The sequence below is a fragment of the Ceratotherium simum genome, chromosome 1 (genome assembly GCF_057802395.1).
Source record: "Ceratotherium simum simum isolate JZ-2026a chromosome 1, ASM5780239v1, whole genome shotgun sequence".
In the NCBI taxonomy this organism is placed as follows: domain Eukaryota; kingdom Metazoa; phylum Chordata; class Mammalia; order Perissodactyla; family Rhinocerotidae; genus Ceratotherium; species Ceratotherium simum.
Window position 1 is genome coordinate 46638469 of NC_141900.1, and position 24454 is coordinate 46662922.

The following is a 24454-nucleotide window of genomic DNA, read 5'->3' on the forward strand; positions in this document are numbered from 1 at the left end:
TAGAAGTTAAACTGTGTAGCTTCTTTACGGCATCCATTAATATTATGCCTTCCATCCAAGTAAAAAAACTCTTTCATTCTTATTTTCTTATTCCGAGCATAATTTAAACCCTATTTTACTTCCTTATTAATTTATGGAGTATTTCAAACTACAGTTACTGGTTATATGACAAGATTATTACTACAATGAATTTTAAGTTAATTCATTTGTATAAACATATGTTATTCAAGTAGCTTTTTCAAAAGCATGCATATTCCTTAGTACCTGGAAACATAAAAGTCAGAGTGTTGAGGTTTTTATTTGCCACAACATGTTAGCTTCTCAAATTTGTCGAAGCTGAGCAACAGATCCCCGCACACCTCACAGATATTCACGTGCAGTAAAATTTTATTATACACTCAAAATGATCTAACTAAGAGTAGATTTTTGGATGGTTCTACACATAACTTGAGTCACGATGAAACACCATTTTCCTATCAGAAAATTCTGGAAAAACATTCATGAAGGCATTAAAGAGAATTCTAGTCGTTTTTATGCTATTCACCCATCCAAACCACCTTCCCTTCCTCTCCTTTTTATTAAGAACTCTGTTGTCGTCAAGAATCAGGATTGGTCTTACGTGCTCTAAGAAATCTTCAGAGACATTTTCAAATGTCAAGGATCTACACCTCACTAATTTCACATGAAAGTAACTGTCAGGACGAATCACTTAGCATTTAGTACCTCGTCTTGTGATGCATTCTTATACATTTGTATCTTTTCTAGTGAATTATTTATCATTTTCTTGAAATCTGGGGCCATGTTGTATGTATGTTGGCATCCCAAACAACTAATATTAATGAACTAAATATGAATGAGCGCTTGAACATATGCTTTTGAGAAAGAATCATATGCATCTCTCTGCCAAAAAAAAAAAAAAGAGAAATAAAATGAGCGTAAAGCTAGGCTAATTTTATTTCCAAAAACTGTAAGAAATTGAGTAAGCTCAACTCCACTGTCATTTCCATGAGGAAAAATTATAATAAAATTGAACAGTGAGGAAAACAGTACAGGCAAATTTATCTTTGCGTCTCAGTGTATACTGGAAAAAAATTATGAGTCATGCACTGCCACCCAGTGGCAAACTTTCACTTTTAAATAAAACAATAGTTAAAATAGTCAAAAGACTCCAGCCAATAGGGATCTTTGTTCAGGAAATTTTATACCCCATTAGAAAAATAGGAGGAAAAGAGAAGTTAACACTCAGGTCATGCAAAACTTTGGACCAAATGAGAGTAAATAACTAGCCCAAATCATACAAAATAATTGTAAAGAAAAGGAGCAAAAACAAAATTTTTATGACATTTATGAGAAAATTAGAAACTTAGATGCTGCCTGGATACTCAACGATAGCAATGAATTGATGTTAATTTTTTTTTAGACATCCTAACGGCACTGTGCTTATGTTTTAAAAACAAAAGCATTCTTATCTTTTAGGAGAAACATTCCGAAATAATTACTGATAAAATATGATGCTTCAAAATAATATTAGGAAAGGAGGGAGAGAAGTTGGAGGTATATATGAAGCAATTTGGGCTATAAATTGATAATTACTTAACCTGGGTGATGGTTACATGAGGATTCATTATACAATTCTGCTTAGTTTTGTACAGGTTTGAAATTTTCTGTAACAAAAAGTTTTAAAAAAATCTTGCCAAGAGATATATTACCATCGAGTGTAGGATTTGATCAATAAAAACAGAGAGCTTTCTTCATGAATTACATAGCAGAAATCAGCAGATTAAGCCGTACATTAGAAAGAAGAACTTGTAATCTTCTTTTGCCTTATAAAATGAACTTTGGAGAAACTAACTCAAAACTTCTTAAGTCCAAGGGAAAAAAAGAGCTGAAACTGCTTCTCAAATCATGTTTGTATCAAATGTCAAACTAACATTGACTTACAAAAGAGATTACTAAACAAATACAAAAGGTGAGTTGTCAAGATATTATTTAGTAAAACAGCACTGGGAGTGCAATCCTTCTCTCTCCCCCCCCTTCTCTCTCTCTCTCTCCCTCCCTCTCTCCCTCTCTCTCTCTCCTCTCTCTCTCCCTCCCTCCCTCCCTCCCTCTCCTTCCCTCCCCCATCCACCCCCTCTCTCCCTCTCTCTCTCACTCCGTCTCTCTCTCTCCCACTCTCTCTCTCTCTCTCTCACTCTCTCTCTCTCCCTCCCCCTCCCTCCCTCCCTCTCCCTCCCTCTCCTCCCTCTCCCCCATCTACCCCCCTCTCTCCCTCTCTCCCTCTCTCTCTCTCTGGATATTTACTGAGTATTGAGCTTCCTATTATGTTGATTTTCTACCCTTTCAGAAAAGAGCACAGGAATTATCACCTTGTTGCTAGGTTTTCGGCAACAATTAGAGGTCCTGCTTTCACTTTTTTTTTCCTACTCTGACTTGAGTCCTTTAGAAAATTAATTCAGTTTCTTAGCAACCAGATGGGTAGAACTATAACCTTGGGTTCTTTTGTAAACAAAAGGCTAGATGTTTCCCTTATAAACTGTTTGCTTAGTCTAGCTTGGCTTTGCACAAAAGATTTGCTGAGACAGCTGTCCTAGAAATTTTGACAAAAAGCTCTCAGTTTCAAATGGTGAATGAAGTTGCCGATTTTCTAATGAATGCTTCTGCTTTTGTTTTTATTTTTAATTATTCTAGTTTGTCAATTTGACTAGCTCTTTGGAATCTATGTATTTTATAAATTAAGAAATATGAGATGAATTCATTTATGAGAGAAAAAAATTCTTCATACATATTATTGTAAACAGGAACTCATGAAAAATATATTAAGGCGAAACCTCAGCTGGAAGTAAGTCCTGAAATTCTTTATAAACTTACAAATGTGCGTTGATTTGTGTCTACGGAGTTCACTGTGATCTTAACAGCAGACTACGTTACAATGTTCTTTTCTTACGCTGGCAGCATTTAGGTATCAGGTATGTATCTATATCAATCTATCTGTCTGTCTCTATCTAGCTCCCAAAATACATACATAATGTTGCAAAATTAAACTCAGATATGTAAGGAGAAGTTTAAGTTTGCATACATTTGCTAACCAAAAAAGGAATTTCTTTCTAATTAGCAGATTATAAAAGCAGATGAAAATATTTTATGACTTTCCAGTAGAAAATATTTGAGGAAGAAATTTAAAGGAAAGTTTATTTTTTATATTGCCCCTATTATGAAGAAGCTTTTCATTATTTAGAAAAAATTGTGATTGGATATTGGGGTATGAGATACAGTTTTCAGAAAGAGAATATTTGTAATTTTCTGAATTTGGCAACCATAGAATTCCTATTATTCCTCTTATCGTTAAACCATATGAAATTTGCATTTTTGTAAGTTTGAAAAATGGTTGAATAACAGCAATTGCACATGGCTCAACCTAAAATATGTGGAACCCTGCATAGGGTTTGTAAAGATAGAAATTGTTGGGCCGGTCCCGTGGCTTAGCGGTTAAGTGCGCGCGCTCCGCTGCTGGCGGCCCCGGGTTCGGATCCCAGGCGTGCACCGACGCACCGCTTCTCCAGCCATGCTGAGGCCGCATCCCACATACAGCAACTAGAAGCATGTGCAGCTATGACATACAACTATCTACTGGGGCTTTGGGGAAAAACAGAGGAGGAAGATTGGCAATAGATGTTAGCTCAGAGCCGGTCTTCCTCAGCAAAAAGAGGAGGATTAGCATGGATGTTAGCTCAGGGCTGATCTTCCTTACAAAAAAAAAAAAAAGAAGAAATTGTTGTCTCAATAATTTTATAATCTAATTTGATGGCATATTTTGTAAATAATTAACTTTAATACGTGGTACATAGCAAAACGTAGCTTCAAGTTCCATTGTCGTATTCAGAAGGCTGGCTGAATCCTGATGGGGAGATCTGAGAATGCTTTTATTGGAGGTGTCATTTTAACTGGTCCTTGGGAGAGAGGTATAATTCCATAGATGGAGAATAACTGAATGCACATGAAGTCATTCTTTTATTTCCAATGAGATATCTTGGCCAAAGTATAGCTCCTACAATATCAGCATTTATCACTAAATCTGTGACTGAATGAGAATATTGCTAGTTTACTTTTTCTTAATTTCTCAGTCACACATCTTATAACTTTTTTCCTCTATGCCTTAGGTTTTTCCATGTAAAGTAAGGATTATGATGTGACGTTGCCATCACAGGTTTCAATCATTCAACTACATCTCCAGTTGACTTCTTTCTGCTGAGGGGCCAAGGGACTACAATGACACATAATAACGTACGATTCACATACTATAGAAGCCTAACTTTACATACATATTATTCAAAAGAATATGTAATAATAAATTCATAAGATAAGGACAAAATAAAGTATCATACAAAATTGAAGATAATTTATTACCATTTTAAATATAACATAGTAAGTTTTTGGTAGCCAGGAAGCCCCAAGACATAGAGAGAGAGAGACAGGAGCATTAGTGGTGACAAGGTGACTGATAAGCACGTGTCCACTCCCAGCTACCTAATCAAATAGAGGTCCAGACCAGCACTACATTCTCCAACCACAGCTTCTTAGTTTGACAGCTGTCTAGCTCTCTTACTGCCATGATGCTTGCTTTTTATATCAAATAGACTTGCAAGGTCTTGACCTATTCTTATTCTTCCAGTTTATGATCCTCCTGGCATCAATTTCTTTCCAGCTCTACACCCTGGCAAGACACTTCACTGTCTCACTCACTGACATCCTCAACCTCAGTCTCTTTTCATTCCAACAGATTACCAAACACTGACCATGACTCAGTCCACTCACATGCTTTCTCTGCTCATGTAGGGAGATTTCTGAGTCCTGCAGGAGGTAGGTATATTCACAGTTTGGGTCAAGGCTGAGACTTCAGTGTTCCTTGGAAGTTTAAAAGCATGTTTCTACAAAAACGTGTAGGGTCATGGGTGAGGCAAGAGTGTTATAAGAGAAGGCATGTGCCTGGAACAAACAACCACTGACTGTCAAGGATTTGATTTTCATCAACTCCTAGTGAGGTGGGTGAGTCAGGGTTGAAGTCACGTTAACCAGGTTCAGAAGAGTCCAACATGAATACCAAATGTGCAAATTTATTACTTTACATAAAAAATAAACCAAACTAACGCAAATTTTCTTTCTAGCTCATTATCTTCCAGTAGATTACTGTACATGTGAAGTCAGATTATATCACCTGAGGGTGATTTGGTGAAAATAAAATCAGAATAAGGAGAATTAATGATGTGGTTTATATGTTAAAAGGTCTCAGCTTATGAGAAGTCATGCTTCAATCTCTTAAGTATAGATAGATACAATAGGGAAAATAAAAATATCAAATATGGGCCAGGCTACTCTTCCCTCTGGAAGAATCTTAGAAGGGTACTGCCAACCTTCAAACTCCCATCTGTTTTTTTTAATATCTTTTATTTAAAAACCCTTTTAAAATCTATGCAGACATTCCTATTGTTTTCAGTATAATGTAGAAACACAAAATTAAGGTATTTGTTATTTAACTTATTACCCTTCATATTTTTAGCATTACTCAGAGAATAGTAAACCTACATTCTTATTTTCACATACTGTGTTAATTAGTATGATATTTTAATGATCAAATTTAGTTTATTTTCATATTTTCAACATATTTTCAAACACTTGGGGAATTTCTAATTTTCTCACTCAGATACTAAGCACCACTCTTTTTTTGTCTCTATTCTATTTTTTCTTTATTGTGGTAAGAATACTTAACATGAGATCTACCCTCTTAACCAATTTTTAAGTGTGCGATACAGTATTGTTATTATAGGCACAGTGCTGTACAGCAGATCTCTAGAACTTATTCATCTTGTATAACCGAAACTTTATAACTGCTAAACAGCAACTCCTCACTTCCCCTCGGCTTCTGGCAACCACCATTCTAATCTCTGTTTCTATGAATTTGACTATTTTAGATTTTTCATATAAACAGAACCATGCAGTATCTGTCCTTCTGTGACTGGCTTATTTCACTTAGTTTAGTGTCCTCCAAGTTCATCCATGTTGTTGCATGTGGCAGAATTTTTACATTTGAAAAATCCATTCAGGGGCCTGCCCGGTGGCGCAAGCGGTTAAGTGCACACGCTCCGCTGCGGCGGCCCGGGGTTCGCCGGTTCGGATCCCGGGTGCGCACCAATGCACTGCTTGGCAAGCCATGCTGTGGCGGTGTCTCATATAAAGTGGAGGAAGATGGGCACAGATGTTAGCCCAGGGCCAGTCTTCTTCAGCAAAAAAAGAGGAAGATTGGCAGATGTTAGCACAGGGCTGATCTCCTCACAAAATAAATAAATAAATAAATAAATAAATAAATATTTATTTGGATCCATTCATCCATCAATGGTCATTTAGATTGTTTCCACATGTTAACTATCGTAAATAATGCTGCAAAGAACATGAGAGTGCAGATGTCTCTTTGAGATCCTGATTTCAGTTCTTTTGGATAAATACCCAGAAGTGTGATTACTGGGTCATATGGGAGTTCTATTTTTAATTTTCTAAGGAACCTCCACATTGTTTTCCATAGTGGCTGCACCATTTTACATTCTCACCAATAGTGTACAAGTGTTCCAATTTCTCCATATCCTCACTAACACTTAATGTCTTTTACTTTTTTGATTATAGACACCCTAACAGGTGTGAAGTGATATCTCGTGGTTTTCATCTGCATTTCCCTGGTGATTAGTAATGCTGAGCATCTTTTCATATACCTGTTGGCCATTGTATAACTTCTTTGGAGAAATGTCTATTCAAGTCTTTAGCCCAATTTTTTTAAAATTTTTTGTTTATTGCAGTAACATTGGTTTATAACATTGTATAAATTTCAGGTGTACATCATTATACTTCTATTTCTGCATAGATTACATCATGTTCACCACCCAAATACTAATTACAACCCATCACCACACACATGTGCCGAATTATCCCTTTCGCCCTTCTCCCTCCCTCCTTCCCCTCTGGTAACCACCAATCCAATCTCTGTCTCTATGTGTCTGTTTCTTGTTGTTATTATTTTAGTCCATTTTTTAATCAAGTTATTTGTTTTTGTTGCTGCTGAGTTGTAGGAGTTCCTTATATATTTTGGATATTAACTTCATGTCAGATAAATGGTTTGCAAATATTTTCTCTCATTCTGTAGGCTGCCTTTTCACTCTGTTGATTATTTCCTTTGCTGTGCAGAAGCCTTCTCATTCTCTTTGACAATTTTTTTCTTTGGAAAATTTAAGTAGGCTCAATTAGGTAACACCAATGGCTTGTTCTTTCTATTTCCGAGAAAAAGTTTCTCTTTTATGTTTACTGAAATTTATCCAACCTGATTTAATGGTTAATCTGTTTTTTTCTAATTTAGATAAAATTCACATAAGATAATTTCACCACTTACATTTTAAAGTATACAATTTATTGGTGGTATAATAATCTTGTGCAACCATCACTACTATCTATTTCCAGAACGTGTCCATCACCCCAAAAAGAAATCTTGTACCTGTTAGCAGTCAATCCCAATTCCCTCTTCCCTACATCCTCCAGCAAAAATAAAAGATTTTTTATTTTAAGCCACTGAGTTTGTGGATAGTTTGTTATATAGCGTTATTGCAACAAAAGCTGAGTCACAGGCCTAAACTTTCAGTTATGCAATGGATGTATATTTTGTTTGTCTATTATTATTATGATCTTTTTCCATAAATTGTTCCTCTTCTATATTTCTTATCTTGGTTAAGAAATTTTGCATTATCTTTGATTCATTAAAACTCCTTGTTGTAACATAAAAGACCTTTGTTAATATAACCCCAATGATTTTTCTAGTTTTATATATCATACCATTTTCCACTGCCTCCTCCCATACATAGACTATGCTCTTGCCACATTGTGCTTCTCGCTTTTTTCTCAGTGTGCCATAGTCATTTTAAAAACATAAAAATATTTATACCAGACTTTGAAAAACAATTCATTTTATTTTACAAAATATTTATTATTAATTTTTAAAAGTTGACATTTTCAATGTATCTCCAAAGTAGTTTCTCTTCATTTACAACTTTAGCTTACTGTATAATAGCATTTAGAATTTTAAAGATCCTCTATTTGATGTTATTATCAAACAACACAAAATTCTAGCACAAGACAAAGAGATTCATTCCACCTCAGATCCTTATTCCTCAGGAACTAGCATTGTTATATTATTTCCACTTAGCCAAATATATCTTAATTGGTAATTATCTCTCTTTCCAAAGAGATTTTAAATTCATTGGCATTGTCCAGTAACATATTGACAAAGTCATTAAATCCTAGGCGTGTGCCAATAATTTCTTTGACACTGGTCAGCAAAAAGCAAATCCATGCTTCTTATCCACAGATTCTAATAGCTATAATGACAATGCACTTGTGATGGTTCAGGTGGCCACAGATATCCTAGAAATAGCTTATGATGAATTTTACATATTTTCTGTGCCTTGGTGAAATGTTTCCTTCCTTTACAACCTGGAATATTTCTACTTATCCTTCAAGATCAGTCCAAATGACAACTTTTATTTTGATGTCACTTCCATTTTCCTGATAGAGTTAGCTGAGCACTCTCCTTGCTTCTCATAACACTACTCTGTCTATCACATTACACAAGTTTTATTTTTTGTTTTCATGTCTTTCTCCAAAGCACTTAAGGACATGGATTTTAAGTCAATCATTTTTGTATTCCTAGCCCCTAGCACAGTGACTGCTGTGATAAAGGTGCTGAATAAATACCTGCAGCAGCTGTGAGGCTTCTCTCCCCGCCCCACACACACCCCTTGTCATTTCTGAGCTTTTTTTCTGCTTCATAAATCTTTCAGAGATTACCCTGGCCTGGAGAGAAAATATTCAATACACCATTGCTGTAGTGGCATGCCTCACCAATGTCTATGTCTGTTGCAGATTCCTACATGTGAAAATCCCTCCACCTAATGTATCTTGAGGCCCAGAAAGGCAGGAGAGGCAGGGATCTTGCAAAGAGGCTGCAGTATCCCACACAAGATCTCAGCTTCAAATGGGAAAAAATCTCCTGCAACCACCACAATCTGAAATGAAAGTCAACATATGGGAAATAAAGCCTCCTGATTTTAGTTATAAACTGTATACATCTATGAGATTTCCAGAAAAACCATCAAGGACCATTAAGGAAGAACAAAAGAGAATAAAAAGCAATTTTCCAGAAACAGTGCTTCACCTGCCCCGCATAAGGAATCATCCCGAGAAGGCCGTATCTCCCAAATTTATAACTACTTTCCCACATGTGGATTCATATAAAGCGAAGTTAATGTTTGTGGAGAGTGGAAAATATCCAAATGGTGTATATCTCAATCCGAAACCACATGACTTTCGACAGGTACAAAAGAGCATTTGATTCTAAATAACTTAAAACAGATAAGGGGAAATATATATTACTTTTTATTCATTTCCTAATTATGCCAACTATTACATGAGCAAAAAAGGTATGTGGATATAATATGTATAAAGCTGCATCTTTGTTTCTCATGGAACAATACAATTCAGATTCAGCAATAAATGGCAGGGGAGAGAGGTAAGACCCTGGTTAACGTTTCTGATGGGGTTTTATCTGCCAGGTGGGATGGCCAACTCTGGGGTGGCTTTTCTTAGTTTTGAGGAGAACACTTTGAACTTAGATGTGATTGGAGAACAGGCCTCAGTCGCAAGGAGTTTACAATTTAGTAGTAATGAAATCAATTCATGGAATGAATGGATAAATGAATGAAAATTGACAAAGAGGGATATTATATTACTTTAATGAGTCTTTCTAATGATTAATAATTTAAATAATATATGGGCTAGAATTAGATTTATAATTTAAAACAGTGGTGGGGAATATATATTTAAGGAGATGCAAATGAGGTCAAAATATAATTTCACTAGAATACAAATATATCCTATACTTAGGTCTTTAACACATAAAAATGACTTGGTAAAGAGAGAAGCAATTGGGGCCAGCCCAGTGACATAGTGGTTAAGTTTGCACACTCTGCATCAGTGGCCCAGCATTCGCGGCCCAGATCCCGGGTACAGACCTACACACTTCTCCTCAAGCCACGCTGTGGTGGAGTCCCACACACAAAGCAGAGGAAGACTGGCATAGATGTTAGCTCAGGGACAATCTTCCTCACCAAAAAGTAAAACTAAATTAAATTAAAAAAAGAGAGAAGCAATAGGACTGATAATACAAAAAAAAGAATAACTAGAAAAAAGAATGAATTTGTTCCAGTGGGAAAATATAGGAAAGCAGTTAAGAGCGTGGCCTCTGGGATCAGATTACCCGTTCTTCTACTTTCTAATAATTTTGGACAAGTTATTAAGCCTCTTTCCTTATTTATAACATGAAATAACAATACTACATATTTTATATGGTTATTTTACGTAATGAAGGAGACCATTATATACCAAGTACTCACAACAGAGTCTGGAATATCGAGGTATTCAATGAATGTTACCTCTTGAGTTATTAGGATAAAAGTTGGGAGATCCAGAGAGCCTCGGTCCATAACCTTCTTTACTTGCTCAGGGAACTTAATCACTTCTATTTATGGCAAATGAAATATGTTACCTTTTGGAGACAAGGGGAGGTAAATTAAATATCAAATGTCGTTTTACTTAAATATTTCACTAGTTACAGTTAGAATTACAAGACTTGGGTAAGTAGTTCAAGGAATGAGGGACATTTTTATTTTAATTGAATTAGTTTGTTTCTATAAATAAGAGTGAATTGAAGGCAGCATGACATAAATTGTGCAACCACCAGATGTCAGTATTGTTACAAATTGAACCTCAACTGAAGAATTTTTGCAACTAACTTGGCATCCCTTTGTATTTAATTCAAGAGTGAAAAATCTTATATTAGAGAGTTTCCTGCTTTGAGATTTTTAATATTTTCCTATTTGCAGGCAGGACCTAGAGTCACTCACTAAGAAAAGAACCCTGTCTAACTTCTGATGATACTCTCAAGTTCCCTCTTTTGTGCCACATCGATTCAGCTTTCAAGCAGAGACATGTGCGATGTTTTATTTGATTAGTTTCTGGAAGTGTACAAATTCTACTTCAGTTCAAATTGGTTCATTTAAGCCACCTAAAAAAAACAACTCTGTTTTATAGCTTAATAAAAATAATCAATAGTTACTCTATTCCAAGCTCAGGAAATTATTTTAGCTCTGTTCAATATTTTTCTTATATCCCTGAAATAAGTTCAGCTCCAGAAGTATAACAAGTAATTCTATGTGCATTTTAAGATTAAGTTGCCAAATTTTGAATCGATTCCCTTAATTTCATCCTGTTTACACTATTCATACTATTTCTGATTTATTCATATAAGAATAATTGAAGTACTCCTCTCCACCATAAAATGAATTATTTATACAGTATCTTGAATCTTAGATTTTCTTTCAAATTTTCACATGCAAGTTTTAAATGTTACAACAAAATCCTCAAAATTGAATTTTGCCAATGATATATTTATGATTTGGAAAAATCATATTCCAAATACAATAAGAAACAGTATTTATTACTAATAGTACACTCTTCTCTTTACATACCTAGTACCAACGTAATTTACCAAACTTCGTGACGATTTATGAAAGGGATCCTTTTGGATTAAAATTTAAGTCACGAAACTTAAGTACAGGTAAGTCATTATCATAAAGTTATGAATATGGTAAGAAATAAAGTGTCTGCATTATATTTTAATAGTAATACTTACAAAGGCATATAACTAAAAAGATTTTTTTTAGTTATCTCCCTTAATAATACGGTAAAATTTTAAATGCCCAGTTAATTAATGGCAACAATTCATTTATTTCATTTCCCACAACTTTTAACTTATTATTGAAGATTGAGTTTATAATTCAACGTATCATGTGTAGAGAACATATAGAGTTGGTGCTTAAGAGTATAGACTCTGGAAGCAAGCTGTGTAGCTTTGAATCTTGGCTTTATTGCCCGAAATTATCTAAACTATCTCTTGGTTTCTCCATCTGTAAATGGGAATGATAATAATTGAATCTACATCATAGAATTATTGTGAGGATTAAATCTGTTATACCATATGTAAAGCACTTAATTAATAATTTATGTAAAGCACCTGTTGTCAGGCACATAGTAAATACACACACACACACCCCATTATTATTATTATGGTGCCATCTGTATAGTGTTTATCTAGACTTAATGTGTATTATCCAGCATTACTTATTTGGACAAGGGTGAATAATACACGCAGGCTATATTTACATATTATAATTACATATCAATTATAAAGAAATCAATCAGATGTTAACAGTGTTGTCTCTAGATAGTGGGATAATAATTTTATTTTATTTTCTTCTTTTCAAAATGAGAAGCAAATAGTTTTATAATTGTAAAATTAAGATAATGTATTTGCAAACAATGTACACATTTTAGAATGGATTATATTTATAAAAGTCTTGTCTAAGTGTATAATAAAACACATCAACTTCCCTTATGGGCGCAATGAGTAAGTCAATATGGAAGAAAATGCCAAGAATATTTTTTAAAACCCAGCCTCTGATCTCAAGAAACATCTAAGTAAAACACACGGTAGAATGCAAAATATGCTATTAAGTCACAAAGCACTGTTGAGGAATTTTAAAAAGAGGTTTCCAGGGAATTAAAAGAAAGTGGGATTTGAAGTGGAGTTTGAAGAAGAAGGACATTAATTCCAGCAGAAATAGCAGAAAGGATGAGCAAATTTTATTTAGATTTGCATTTATAAATTGTCCAGTACTTTGCTACTCCTGAGTCCTGATCTCCAAAATGATTCCATATTCTGAGAGACATCATGAGCAAAGACTCATGTAATTGCTGTTTCTCTTCGTATCTCTTCATTTCTCTAGTACATGGGTGCCAGTTGCTGAAAGATGATAAACACAAGAACAATACAGAAAGATTTATCACCTACAAGCCTCGGGAAAGCACGTGGGATCCAAAACTATTTTTACCAAAAGCCCCGTGGCCCATTAAATCTGCTTCCTACACAGTGAGTTCAACTCTTGCTCTGCAGCTGTTGGGAAAGGTCTCCAGTGCTGTTGTTAATGATTGCTTTAATGCAGGAGTTTCAAATTTGTTATTAGTGTGTATAGTGGAAGATGTTCCTATTTTTAAAAGTAAAGCATGCAGATCTCTATTTTTTCTTAAAATGCAAATAGTGGATCATCTAGAATTTTCTTTTTTTATTATAAAGACAGTTGGTATGGTGAATTGAGGCCTGAATATTGTAAGGAATTTCCCCAAAATTTACTCCCACCTCATTTGGAGCAGCCCATTTTGAGTGAATTGCACTCAAGTAAGCCGGCCTGACAAGAAGACTCTGTCATACACTCATAAAAAGATGTTGAGAAAACATACTTTTACCATGGCTCAAATTCTACCCTGGATAATCAAGGCTGCTTTGCAGCCCTGTATGTCCAAGCAGAACAAGATGTGCATCTGTCATACAAAGCAAGCTTTTAAAGCAAACATTATTAAATAGCAATTAAAAAAAAATAAACAATTAAAGTCAATAGATGTTTGCTTTCGCTAACTTCCTTTTTTACCATCTTGCTTAAGAGACATAAAAGGCGGCGTGATGTGTACAGTGCATTTATGGATCGTGTAGAAGAAAAGTTTACCAAGACATGTAGGAACAGGTGGGCAAAAATTTTAAGATTTGTTGTTGAACACTTACATGAACGCTTTAGAATTACTACTCAAACGACTGTTTTCAGTAACGCATACTTTATCCTATAGAAGCTCTACTATCACAAGAACTATAAATGAAGTATTTACATGGTGCTTAAACCATTTTAAGTGAAGTCTGTAAGAATCCAGTCCCTTGATCAGATAATTATTATTTTTCCTAGGTTTCAGTGGAATTCTGGAAAACTACCAGTGGCAATGTCATAATTTCAGGTTTCAGAAGCACTGTTGGTGCCGCCCACATCCCCTCAGTCTTCATCATTCCTGAGCATTTCCGCCCAACTTCCCAAGTCATTGTCTGCATCTCCTTGCCCCAGGGCTCTCTTGGTGGGGGGAGGGGGGGCTGGAGCCCTCGAGCAATAACTGAGGCGGTTGTTTAGGTTGTTCCCCAGGGCTCCCCATTAGACTCCAGTTGACCCAATAGTTACTTGCATGTTGTTGGCTGCCTTCCTTTTCCTGTCTCACTGGCCCACATTCTACCTTCATTTTGGGGATCACCTCTGGTTTCTCTAGAATCCTTGTTAAGTGTCTGCCTCTGGGGAAACCTAAATCAAGACACCAGGAGATAGTATAATGATCTGAAAAGCAGAAAGCCTGGCTTCGAATCCCAGCCTTGCCACAGGATCTTGAGCAGATTACTGAACCTCACTCTTCCTCAGTTCTTCACCTGCCAATTGGGAATAGCGTGTACTATCCTTAGAAGCAGACAAGCAGGGTCTGAGTCGAGTTATGCCTTATAACTCCTCTTACCTCTCTTTATTCACTTGTCAATGTCATCTATGGGAAGGGGGTGGAAGGGCAGATTAATATAGTGAACAGAGTTTGGGCTTTGGGTCTGCTCAAAATGGGCTCAAATTTCTAACCAAACCACCTATAACTGTGTAATCTTGGATGATTTGCTTAAGTTTTCCAAACCAATCTTTCTCAGGTTTTGGGAGAATTAAACGAAATGGCATATATAAACTGCTGGCAAAGTCACTCATGTCTTCTGGATTCACTTATTATTGATTATTGTTATAAGGAGATATAGCTTTGCATGACTTAAGTTACTTAACTGTCTGTGGCTCAGTTTCCTCATCTGTAAAATGACAATAATAATAGTACCAACTCCATAAATTTGTCATGAAAAGTCAAAAGTTTGTATTTGTGAAACACTTGGAACATAGCAATGACGCTTAGTAATTACTATTACAATTATTGTATGAATAAAAATTCAGAAACTATGCATTTTGTGTCTACAAAATAAAATGTATACAACACCCAGGGACTAGCCAAGTCAAGTGTTGACTGAAAGATGAGAGAAGGAGAGGGTGAGAGAGAGACGGAGAGGGGCTCTTCAGTAAGATCAGTCAATGGACTTGTGTAAATGAGGGGACTCCAGAGAGTGAACAGTCAGCAGACAGCTATTTCTAGAAGACCAGATTGCAGATGGATGCATAAAGAGAAGACAGGTGGCCAGAAAACTGTCTTCAAATGGGCAGAAATTCATTTTATATTTACAAGTGGTAGGTATGAAGTCACCGCACCAATGACCTAGAGTATAGACTTATCCTTACAAAGTTTATAGAGTGGTTATTTCAAATTGCAGAGATCCTGCTGTACATTTGTGAAATTCTTGATTGCTATAGCAATAGCAGGGGCTTCTCCTCTATGGATGGTATTGTACCTGAGCTCAGTAATTGGGGCCTTGATGCTAACTACTAGCTTGTAGCCAAACACAAAGGAAATGACGCGGCAGTCCACTACCAAGTTTCTTAAAGTGGTTACAGAAAATCATAGACTACTGCTGTCTGTAACGCTATGAATTCAGGGCTTCCAGCTTCAGCCAGAACCTCATCCTTCCTAGCTCTCACTGCCCAGCTGTCACTGAAAATCATTTTCTTTTACTAACTTCGAGAGCAAATCTACCTTAATATCCCACAGGCTTCTCAAAATAAAAATGTTTTAATCTGAAGTCACAGTTTCCTCTTAGTTTTTTCCTTTTTGAAAATTGTTTGATATACTTAGCCAACTGAACCCTGTGAAGGTTCATACAAAATGGCTTTATATTCCTCAAACCATCACTTTCAAATGTGCTGTGTTGGATCTCCCTTCCCTCAGCGTGAGAATTCCTTTGACAGATCCCATAGCTTTTCAACCACTTCATTTGGACTAGCAGTGTCGTTTCTGTAATTTATACTCATGTTTAGCTATGAAAAACCTCAGGCTGGGATAAAATATATATATGATTCCTACCTCACACCATGCATAAAAATATCAGTTCATATTGATTGTAGATCTAAATGTGACAGGAAAAAAAATAAAGCTTCTAGAATAAATTTGGGAAATTAAATCTTAAACGGAACCCCAAAAAAAGCAGTATCCATATAGAAAAAAGTTATAAAATGTTCTAGTTAAGCATTAAAACTCCAAACTTCTATTCATCAAAAGACACCATTAAGAAAGTAAAAAGGCAGCCACAGAGCTCAGAGAAGATATTTTCTTCTCATATAACCAAAAAAAGGTTTGTATTAATAATATATAAGGAATTCACACAATAGGCAAGCAATCCAATAGAAAATAATAGATATTGCATAAAAGAGGATAACTAAACGACCAAACTTATGAAAATGTGCTCATCTTCATAAGTCATCAGGGAAAGGCAGTTAGATACACAGTGGAATACTATTGTATACCCACCAGAATGGCTGAAATGAAAAAGATAGAAACTGTGAAGGTAAAGGTTTGAAGGTAAAGGTAAAGGTATGAAGCAACTAGAACTCCTATACACTGCTTGAGGGAAGGTAAATTGGGACAAGTAACTTGGAAAACCATTTGGCAGTATATTCTAAAGCTAAATGTGTATATATAATTTATGACATAAAAATCACATTCCTAAGTATATTTAGCTAAGACATATATATGGTATACATATGTGCACTATAAATATGTACAGGAATGTTCATAGCAGAATTATTTGTGATAACCTTCAAACTAGAAACAAGCTCAACGCCAATAAATAGTAGAACAGATAAATAAAAAGTGGGGAATATTTACACAATGGGTTACCATATAGCAAAGAAAATGAACTAAGTGTTGCTATGTGCAACAACACGGATGAGTTTCAAAAACATACTAATGAGTAAAAAACAAAAAGGCCAGGTGCAAAAATATATATATGCTGTATTATTCCATTTACACAGAGGAAAACACTTGTCCGTATGTAAAACATTAAGAAGTTGGCTTCCTTCAGCTTGAAGAGAGGGAGTATAATGAAGAGTTTATGGGTCCTGGAAATGTAATATTTCCTGACTCGGGTGGTGGTTATATAGATGCATTCACTTTGTGATACTTCATAGAAATATTCATTTAATATCTGTACACTATGCTGCATATATGTAAAACTTTCAAAATTTTTTAAAAATTGGAAGTTTTCTTTTAATTGCCTTAAATAAAATAAACAATAAATAAATAAAGCCTCACCCATTCTAAATTAAAACTTAACCTCACAACTTTGTCCTCCTCAACAAAAGCCTGCCCTGTGGCTCAGGGATTTACGGTGGGGAAAGGAACGCCATTTCCCTTTTTTCTTTTTCTGCAACTTCTCCCCATCACATTCCATTGCTTCTTCGTCTGCCTTTCATCTCCAAGGTGTTGGTGCCCAGAGGAGAAATGGGAGGAAGGGGCAAATATCTCAGGTAAGAGAGATTGCTGTAATCAGCCACTGACATCCACTGTGTGGCAGGTGTCCAAATAGTGACTTGCTTGTGGAGCACATTTTGTGTGTACTTCTTTGCCCTGCACAGGGACCGCATTCCGCACAGTCCTTTGATGAAGACTAACCTCCAGCAACTTGCCCTCATCCCTGCCTCAGCAGTCTGTCCTGCTGCCTCTTACAGGTAGATCCAAGTCTCGCGCAGGCAGCCTTCTTGGTAGGATTACCTACAAGATGGAGCCCAGCTATCTTATGAGTCCACTCTGTTCACAGGACACTCCAACAACCCACCACATGGTGAGCCTGTAGATGGCCCCATACTTTCCTTTCCCCTTTCTCTGACATTGTGAGCCAGCCATATTTTAATCTCCATGTAAGAAGTGGGCACCATTCTCTGTGACCAAATGCACACCTCTGAAACCTCCTGGGAATATATATGAAACCACCCCTCCACCAGGATCTCCCATCCTACCTTGTGATGAGGAGCACCACAGCAGCCTCTGCATTTTCTGCAGCTCAGCAAGAATTCATCCAGTGCATACCTGCAGTTTCCTCCTCTTGTAGGCACCCCCAATCTCTAGTCTCTATAAATGATAATTCTGAGCACCTCTGAACTGGCTTTGCAGGGATCACAGTTCTTTCCTTCCTCACAGGATAATGACACCTACTTAAAAAAAGGGCTTTTGAGGGCTGGTCCCGTGGCATAGTGGCTAAGTACGCATGCTCCGCTGCTGGCAGCCCGGGTTCAGATCCCAGGCACGCACCAATGCACCACTTGTCAGGCCATGCTGTGGCGGCTTCCCATATAAAGTGGAGGCAGATAGGCAGAGATGTTAGCCCAGGGCCAGTCTTCCTCAGCAAAAAGAGGAGGAGTGGCATGGGTGTTAGCTCAGGGCTGATCTTCCTCACACACACACACAAAAATGGCTTTGAGTTTTAATCATTTACTTAATTTGGATGGAGTAGAGGGTGAGTGCAGCAGGTCTGTCCTGTCCATCTTTTAGAAAGCCCCGTCTTCTAGCTCACACACACACACAAAAATGGCTTTGAGTTTTAATCATTTACTTAATTTGGATGGAGTAGAGGGTGAGTGCAGCAGGTCTGTCCTGTCCATCTTTTAGAAAGCCCCGTCTTCTAGCAGCTTCTCTGTGGAACATGGGAGTACCTATGTCTGTGTTCTCAGCTGTCGGGCTTTTGCCTCATTTCAAGACAACAGGAAACCCCATTTCCACATGCTGTTAATCCTTGTATTCCTTGCCTCAGTGAGCTCCTGCCTCCACTCACCTAAGTCAGAAGCCTGGGCACACTGGCTCTCTAACTCCTCACATGCTTTCAGCCATTTCCTGAGAGTCATCCTTCCAACATCCTTCCTCCAGCCTTTCCTGCCCACCAGTCCTATTTGAATACCCCTTGTCTATCCAGCCCACAACACTTCCCAGAGCACACCTCTAGCATACAAGACACGCTGGTAGGTGATGTCCTACTCCTTTCTCCAACTAGATAATAAACAATTTCAGAACCACGGTCTTGCCTGGTTTTGTTTTGTAGGTGACTGCCTGGAACATGGTACTCGAAAACTTTGCTTATTGAATGAATACAGGAAACTGGTTGAGGTTCACTGTAATGCATTGATATAGATTACCGGGAATTTGTACAAAATGGTTCATTGTGACACTCCTCAGCACTCTTCCACCCTCCTGTTGCTGATGGAGAAGAAGATGTTTAATTGTGTGAGACAGGATGTATTTAGGAGTCCTTGATTTTTGCATCCTTTAGTCTTCTTTTAAAAATCAAACAGCAATGTGCAATCACTTTCATAGGCATAACTTCACTCAATTCTTTCCAGAGCATGTGATATTTAGTTAGGTAATATTATCATTTTTTGTTAGTGCCATTGAGTGGATTCCGACTCCTAGCAACCCTGCGCACAGCAGAGAGGAATCCTGCCTGGTCTTTTCACCATCCACTCACCTTCTGATGCTGTATCAGACAATGTTCTGCTGCTATTTATAGGGTTTTCATGGCCAAGGTTTTCAGAAGTGGGTGGCCAGGTCCTTCTTCCTAGTCTGTCTAGTCTGGAAGACTCTGCTGAAACCTGTCCACCACGGGTGACCCTGCTGGTATTTGAAATATCGGTGGCATAGGTTTCAGCATCACAGCAACATGTAGCTGCCACAGTATGACAACTGACAGATGGGTGGTGTGGTCCCTGACTGGGAAACGAACCTGGGCTGCAGCAGTGAGAGCACTGAATCTTAACCACTAGACCCCCAGGGCTGGCTATTCTTATCACTACAATTTTATAAACTAGGAAACTGAAGTCCTCATTAGGAATTTAATGTTCACAGCACTCATTCAAGATGACACTCCAAAACACTCACAATGAGCTGCAGATTGTAGTGGCAGGTGCATTTGTTGTTATGTGCATCAAGTTCGCTCCAACTCCTGACAACCCTATGACTGAGCAAGTGATGTCCACAATGTCCTGTCCTCAACATTGAGGCTGTCCTCAACAGCCCTACTCAGCTCCTGTAGACTCCTGCCTATAGCTCTTTATGGAGTCAATCCATCTGATATTTGGTCTTCCTCTTTTCCTGCTGCCTTCTACTTTTCCCAGCATTATTGTATTTTCTGAAGAATCTTGCCTTCTTATGATGTGTCCAAAGTAGGACAGCCTCAGTTCTATCATTTTTGCCTCCAACGATGGTTCACGATTACTTTGCTCTAGGACTCACTTGTTCGTCTTTCTGGCAGTCCAGGGTGTCCGTAGAGCTCTCCTCCAACACCATATTTCAAATGAATGTCAGCCTCTCTGATAAATAACTAAAAATAAATTTGTTTGGCTAACATGATTTAGTTCTTATTCCATATCATAGTTGTAGTCATGTTCGAGTATTCCTTTTGTTATTATGCAGTTAGGAGCTTGGTTTTAGATGAACATCTCCATACTGCAGTAAGAGAACTAAACAGATGCCATCTAGCCTTTGCAGTCAACCTGCTGGTTCTGGGAGTGATGTCTCAGGTAAGCCTCACCTTTTATAGAAGCTGATTCAGGAAATTCTGGTCTCACATTTCTCTTTTGTTCATTGAGATAACTGACGGACCCAAACAACATAGGGCTTCCTGAAATCTCTCCTGAATGTTCATCTTATGTGCATTTCCTTGTGAGAACTTCAGTGGATTCTGGCATCATCTTGGATTCTAGGGAAATATGCACTCTCTCAGAGGCACAAAAAGTCCTAAAATAACAAATTTTTCAAACTAAAGTTCCTAACTTGAAATTTCCTTGTTGCAACAGAGATAAGCATACTGTCATCGGGGTTTTGATTTAGTTTGTGAAAGTTAGATCTTTCAACTACAAGCAGAAATTCTGACAGAACTTGTACTTTTTGTTAATGTCCAAGGTTAAAGAGATGCTCTAGTCTCAGGTTAAGCTAAGAAGAGGCAGCCAAACAAGAATAATGCTCACTAATTTTGACCACCAAGCTTCTCTAAGGCAGGCATTGCAAGTTTTATTTGTTTGCATCCTTCAGAGTAACAAGAAGAATTCTCTGTATACAGTACATATTCTGTTAAAGGATGAATATCATACTATTTAGAGGGATATAGTTGGTTAAAGGTAAAGAATTTTGACCTAAAAAAAAATAAAGCACAACGTATCAACCAGAGTTGAAGTAGTTCACATACAAATAGGGGATTTTCCCAGGGGATATTATCTAAAGACAAAAAATAGGAAAGTTTAATTTGTGGCACAGTGATGTTTTTCTAAGGTTTAACTTGTTCCAGAAGCAGATTTTATTTCAGGAATCTTAGGATGCCAGATGCTCTGTGATAGTATTTCTCTCTAAAAAAAATTCAAGTGTTATATGTATGAACTTTATATTCATATTTCCAAGGTGACTTGGGCTAAAACAATCAAAATTTACTTTGTATGTTTATGACATATTTAATCAAAATCTGAATCTTTATTTTTCAGTTTTTTCCAATGTATTTTTTGGAATTTATTTGAGATGCTCAAATATATTAAAAGACAGATCTCCAACTAACAGAAACAAAACATATTCTTCTTGACGATCATGAGGCTTGGAGAATTTATAGTTCCGGGAGGGGGGGAAGACTTTCCTTTAACATACTGAAATCATTTCCTAAAATTTTGTTTAAAAATCTTGCAGGAAAGAATACAAATGACTTGAAATTTCTTTTTTGTTTCTGATCAAGATTTGATAATTATCATTTTAAATAAAAAACAAAAAGGGGGTAGAACCTCATGCCACTGACATTTTTATCAAATGAATTATCCTATCTTCTTTGCAATTTCACTATGCAAACTGGGTACAATAAAGTCAAATAAGGATTTAATAGCTCTGTTTACATAAGCAACATTAAGTGGAAGGATGAGGCAATGAGTTATATCATTTCCCAAAGGATGTTTTGCATAATTCAAGATCCTTGGAATTTTAATAGGTGATCTATGAAAAGGAAATGCATTCTTTAGAAAAATAAATGTAGGAAATACTGGATTAAATACATTAGATTTACTCAGGACATGTGAGTAGAAAGGTTGGAACGCTCCAGGGCTCAGTTCTTGGCCCTCATCTCTTTCCTATCTACACACATTCCTTTGGTGATCTCATTGATTCTTGTTGCTTTAAAAGTCATCTACAAGCCTAAGGCTTCCTAATATATATTCCTAGCCTTGGCATCGCTCCTGAACTCCAGACTCTTAGACTCTTGTATATGACAACCTACTTGACATCTCCCTATGTATAACAGTCCTCTCAAACTTACCATATCCAAAACTTAGCCATCCTCTTACAGTCTTCCTCCATCCTCTTACAGTCTTGCCTATCTCATTAAAGAACAACTCCATTCTTCCATGTGCTCAAGCAAAAAGTAAAAATAAAATGGAGTCATCTTTGTCTCTATTCTTTATTTTACCCCCTACCTCAGCAAATCTCATTCTTTTTACTTCACATTATACCATGAATCCAACTACTTTAACCACTTCTAGTAAATACACTGGTCCAAATCCCCATCATCTCTTGCCTGAATTTCCAGTAGCCTCCTATCTGGAGGTCCCCTGGGGGCTGAAAGGGAGGAAGACTATCCTCTACCCACTCTGGGTCCTTTCTGGCTAGGCTACAAATTAAATTGACATGAGACCAAATAGCAGGAGAAAGTCAAAGAAAATTTAATAACATGTATACATGGGAGAAACTCAGAAAATAGAAACTGAGCAACTTGTCATTCTGACTAAGCTGCTCGCTTAAGTATGTTCAGCTAAAGGCGAGGAGGGTGTTGGGGGTTAGTGGTTTGGGATTTCAGAGGGGAAGAAAACAATTCACATGGAGATGTAAATGCAAATGTTTGTCAGACAACTCTTTACTGGGCCACCTATAGAGAAAGTGGCTGGAGAGACAGAATTTTTGATAAGATGGGCTTGTTAGTGCCTTTCTTATAGCATCTATTTTACATTATACTACAGCTATCATATGGTTGTGGGTCCTTCCTGGAACAGGCCTTCTATGTTAAATTCTTTAGGCAGTTAGTGGGGGAGGTCAAATGTCCTTCAGAGAAAATAATCAAGTTAAAGAGACATATTTTGAGGTGGCCAATTTTAATCTCCCACAAAGCCCACCCCCACGTCAATCTATTCTCAACCCAAGAACAGAGTTGTTTCACTCTTGTAAAATGCAGTTCCTATCATGTCATTCCTCTTCTCAAAACTCTCCAGTGTCTTTACATCTTAAGCCAAAGTTCTTTCAAGATCTTACATAGTCCTTTGATATCTGGTACTGTGCTCATCTTCTACTATTCTCTTTATTTACTCTTCTCCAGCCACTGGGGTCTTCCTACTCACAAAGAACCTTCACAAAGGCAGCGAATTTGTCAGTGTGCTCACTGTTGTGTCCCAGTGCCAAGTAGAGTAGGTGATACATAATAGGTCCTTAGTAAATATTTGTTGAATGAATGATTTCACTGGAATAATCTGAGAGCTGCATAAGGCACAGTTGACCTAGTTATTGATTCCCACTCTTAGGAGCCAATGAAGCTATAGTTATCCATGAGCAGTTAGAGAGTACTGGGTTATGTATATATTCTATTTATCTCTTCTCTTCTAGCTTACAGGAGATGAAAACTAACTTTATTTCTAAATTAATACCTTTGTGGAGTAGTATGCATTTACACTGCTTCCCATCTGTCAGAAATGTTAAAATTTTAAGATTCTTGCCCATTGCAATTGAAATGAAAATATCATCCCATGAAGTAAGAAATGAAGTTTTTAGGGAAAATACTTGCACTTAAATGATTGGTAAGTCTTTTCATCAGCACCAGACAAATACAGGCTTAACATGAACGTTTGCTGAGAACATTAACGATTAACTGCTCAAAGCTGCATGAGAGAAATCGTCTAATTAACATAAACATCTATGATATCTCTGTTCACTTCTTTGCAGACAGTGGATAAAGGCTATGCTATAAACTTCTGGTTATAGTTCTCTCCGAGTTGTTTGTGAATTGTGAATTGTAAAATGACTTTCAGAAAAATATTAAATTATGTCATAACTGAATTTTAAGAAAAATATCATGCAATCAATTTACAGAAGAAGGGTAGTAAAAGCCAAGCTAATTCAAAGATTTTAAAACATAATAAAAACTTTTTTCCACCAAAGTATAACTTTCAGAAAGTTAAAAAACTTTCTTTGATGTATATTATTAGTTGGAAATGAACTCTTCTAAAGCATACTTATTCAATCCAGTAGAGTGAACACGTGGCAAAGGCTTACTAACTCATTAAAGAGGGAATCAAAAAGATGGCAAAGCTGGTGAAAGACCATTTTGAGATTCTGGATATTTATACGTATGTTTAAAAAATATTGAATGCCACAGGCACATGAAAAGATGTTCAACATCACTAATCATTAGGGAAATGCAAATCAAAACTACAATGAGATACCACCTTATACCTGTTAGAATGGCTATAAT

At 36.8% G+C, this 24454-nt stretch overlaps 1 protein-coding gene across 1 annotated transcript; it reads left to right on the forward strand.

The window, feature by feature from the left end:
* The first annotated feature begins 8983 nt into the window (after positions 1–8983).
* C1H7orf78 (chromosome 1 C7orf78 homolog) lies at positions 8984–13754 on the forward strand. Its single transcript, XM_087426241.1, is given in 5 exon segments — positions 8984–9403; positions 11620–11704; positions 12933–13075; positions 13645–13722; positions 13725–13754. Coding segments are annotated over 5 exon segments (675 nt in total). The 5' UTR covers positions 8984–9064.
* The last annotated feature ends 10700 nt before the right edge of the window (positions 13755–24454 follow it).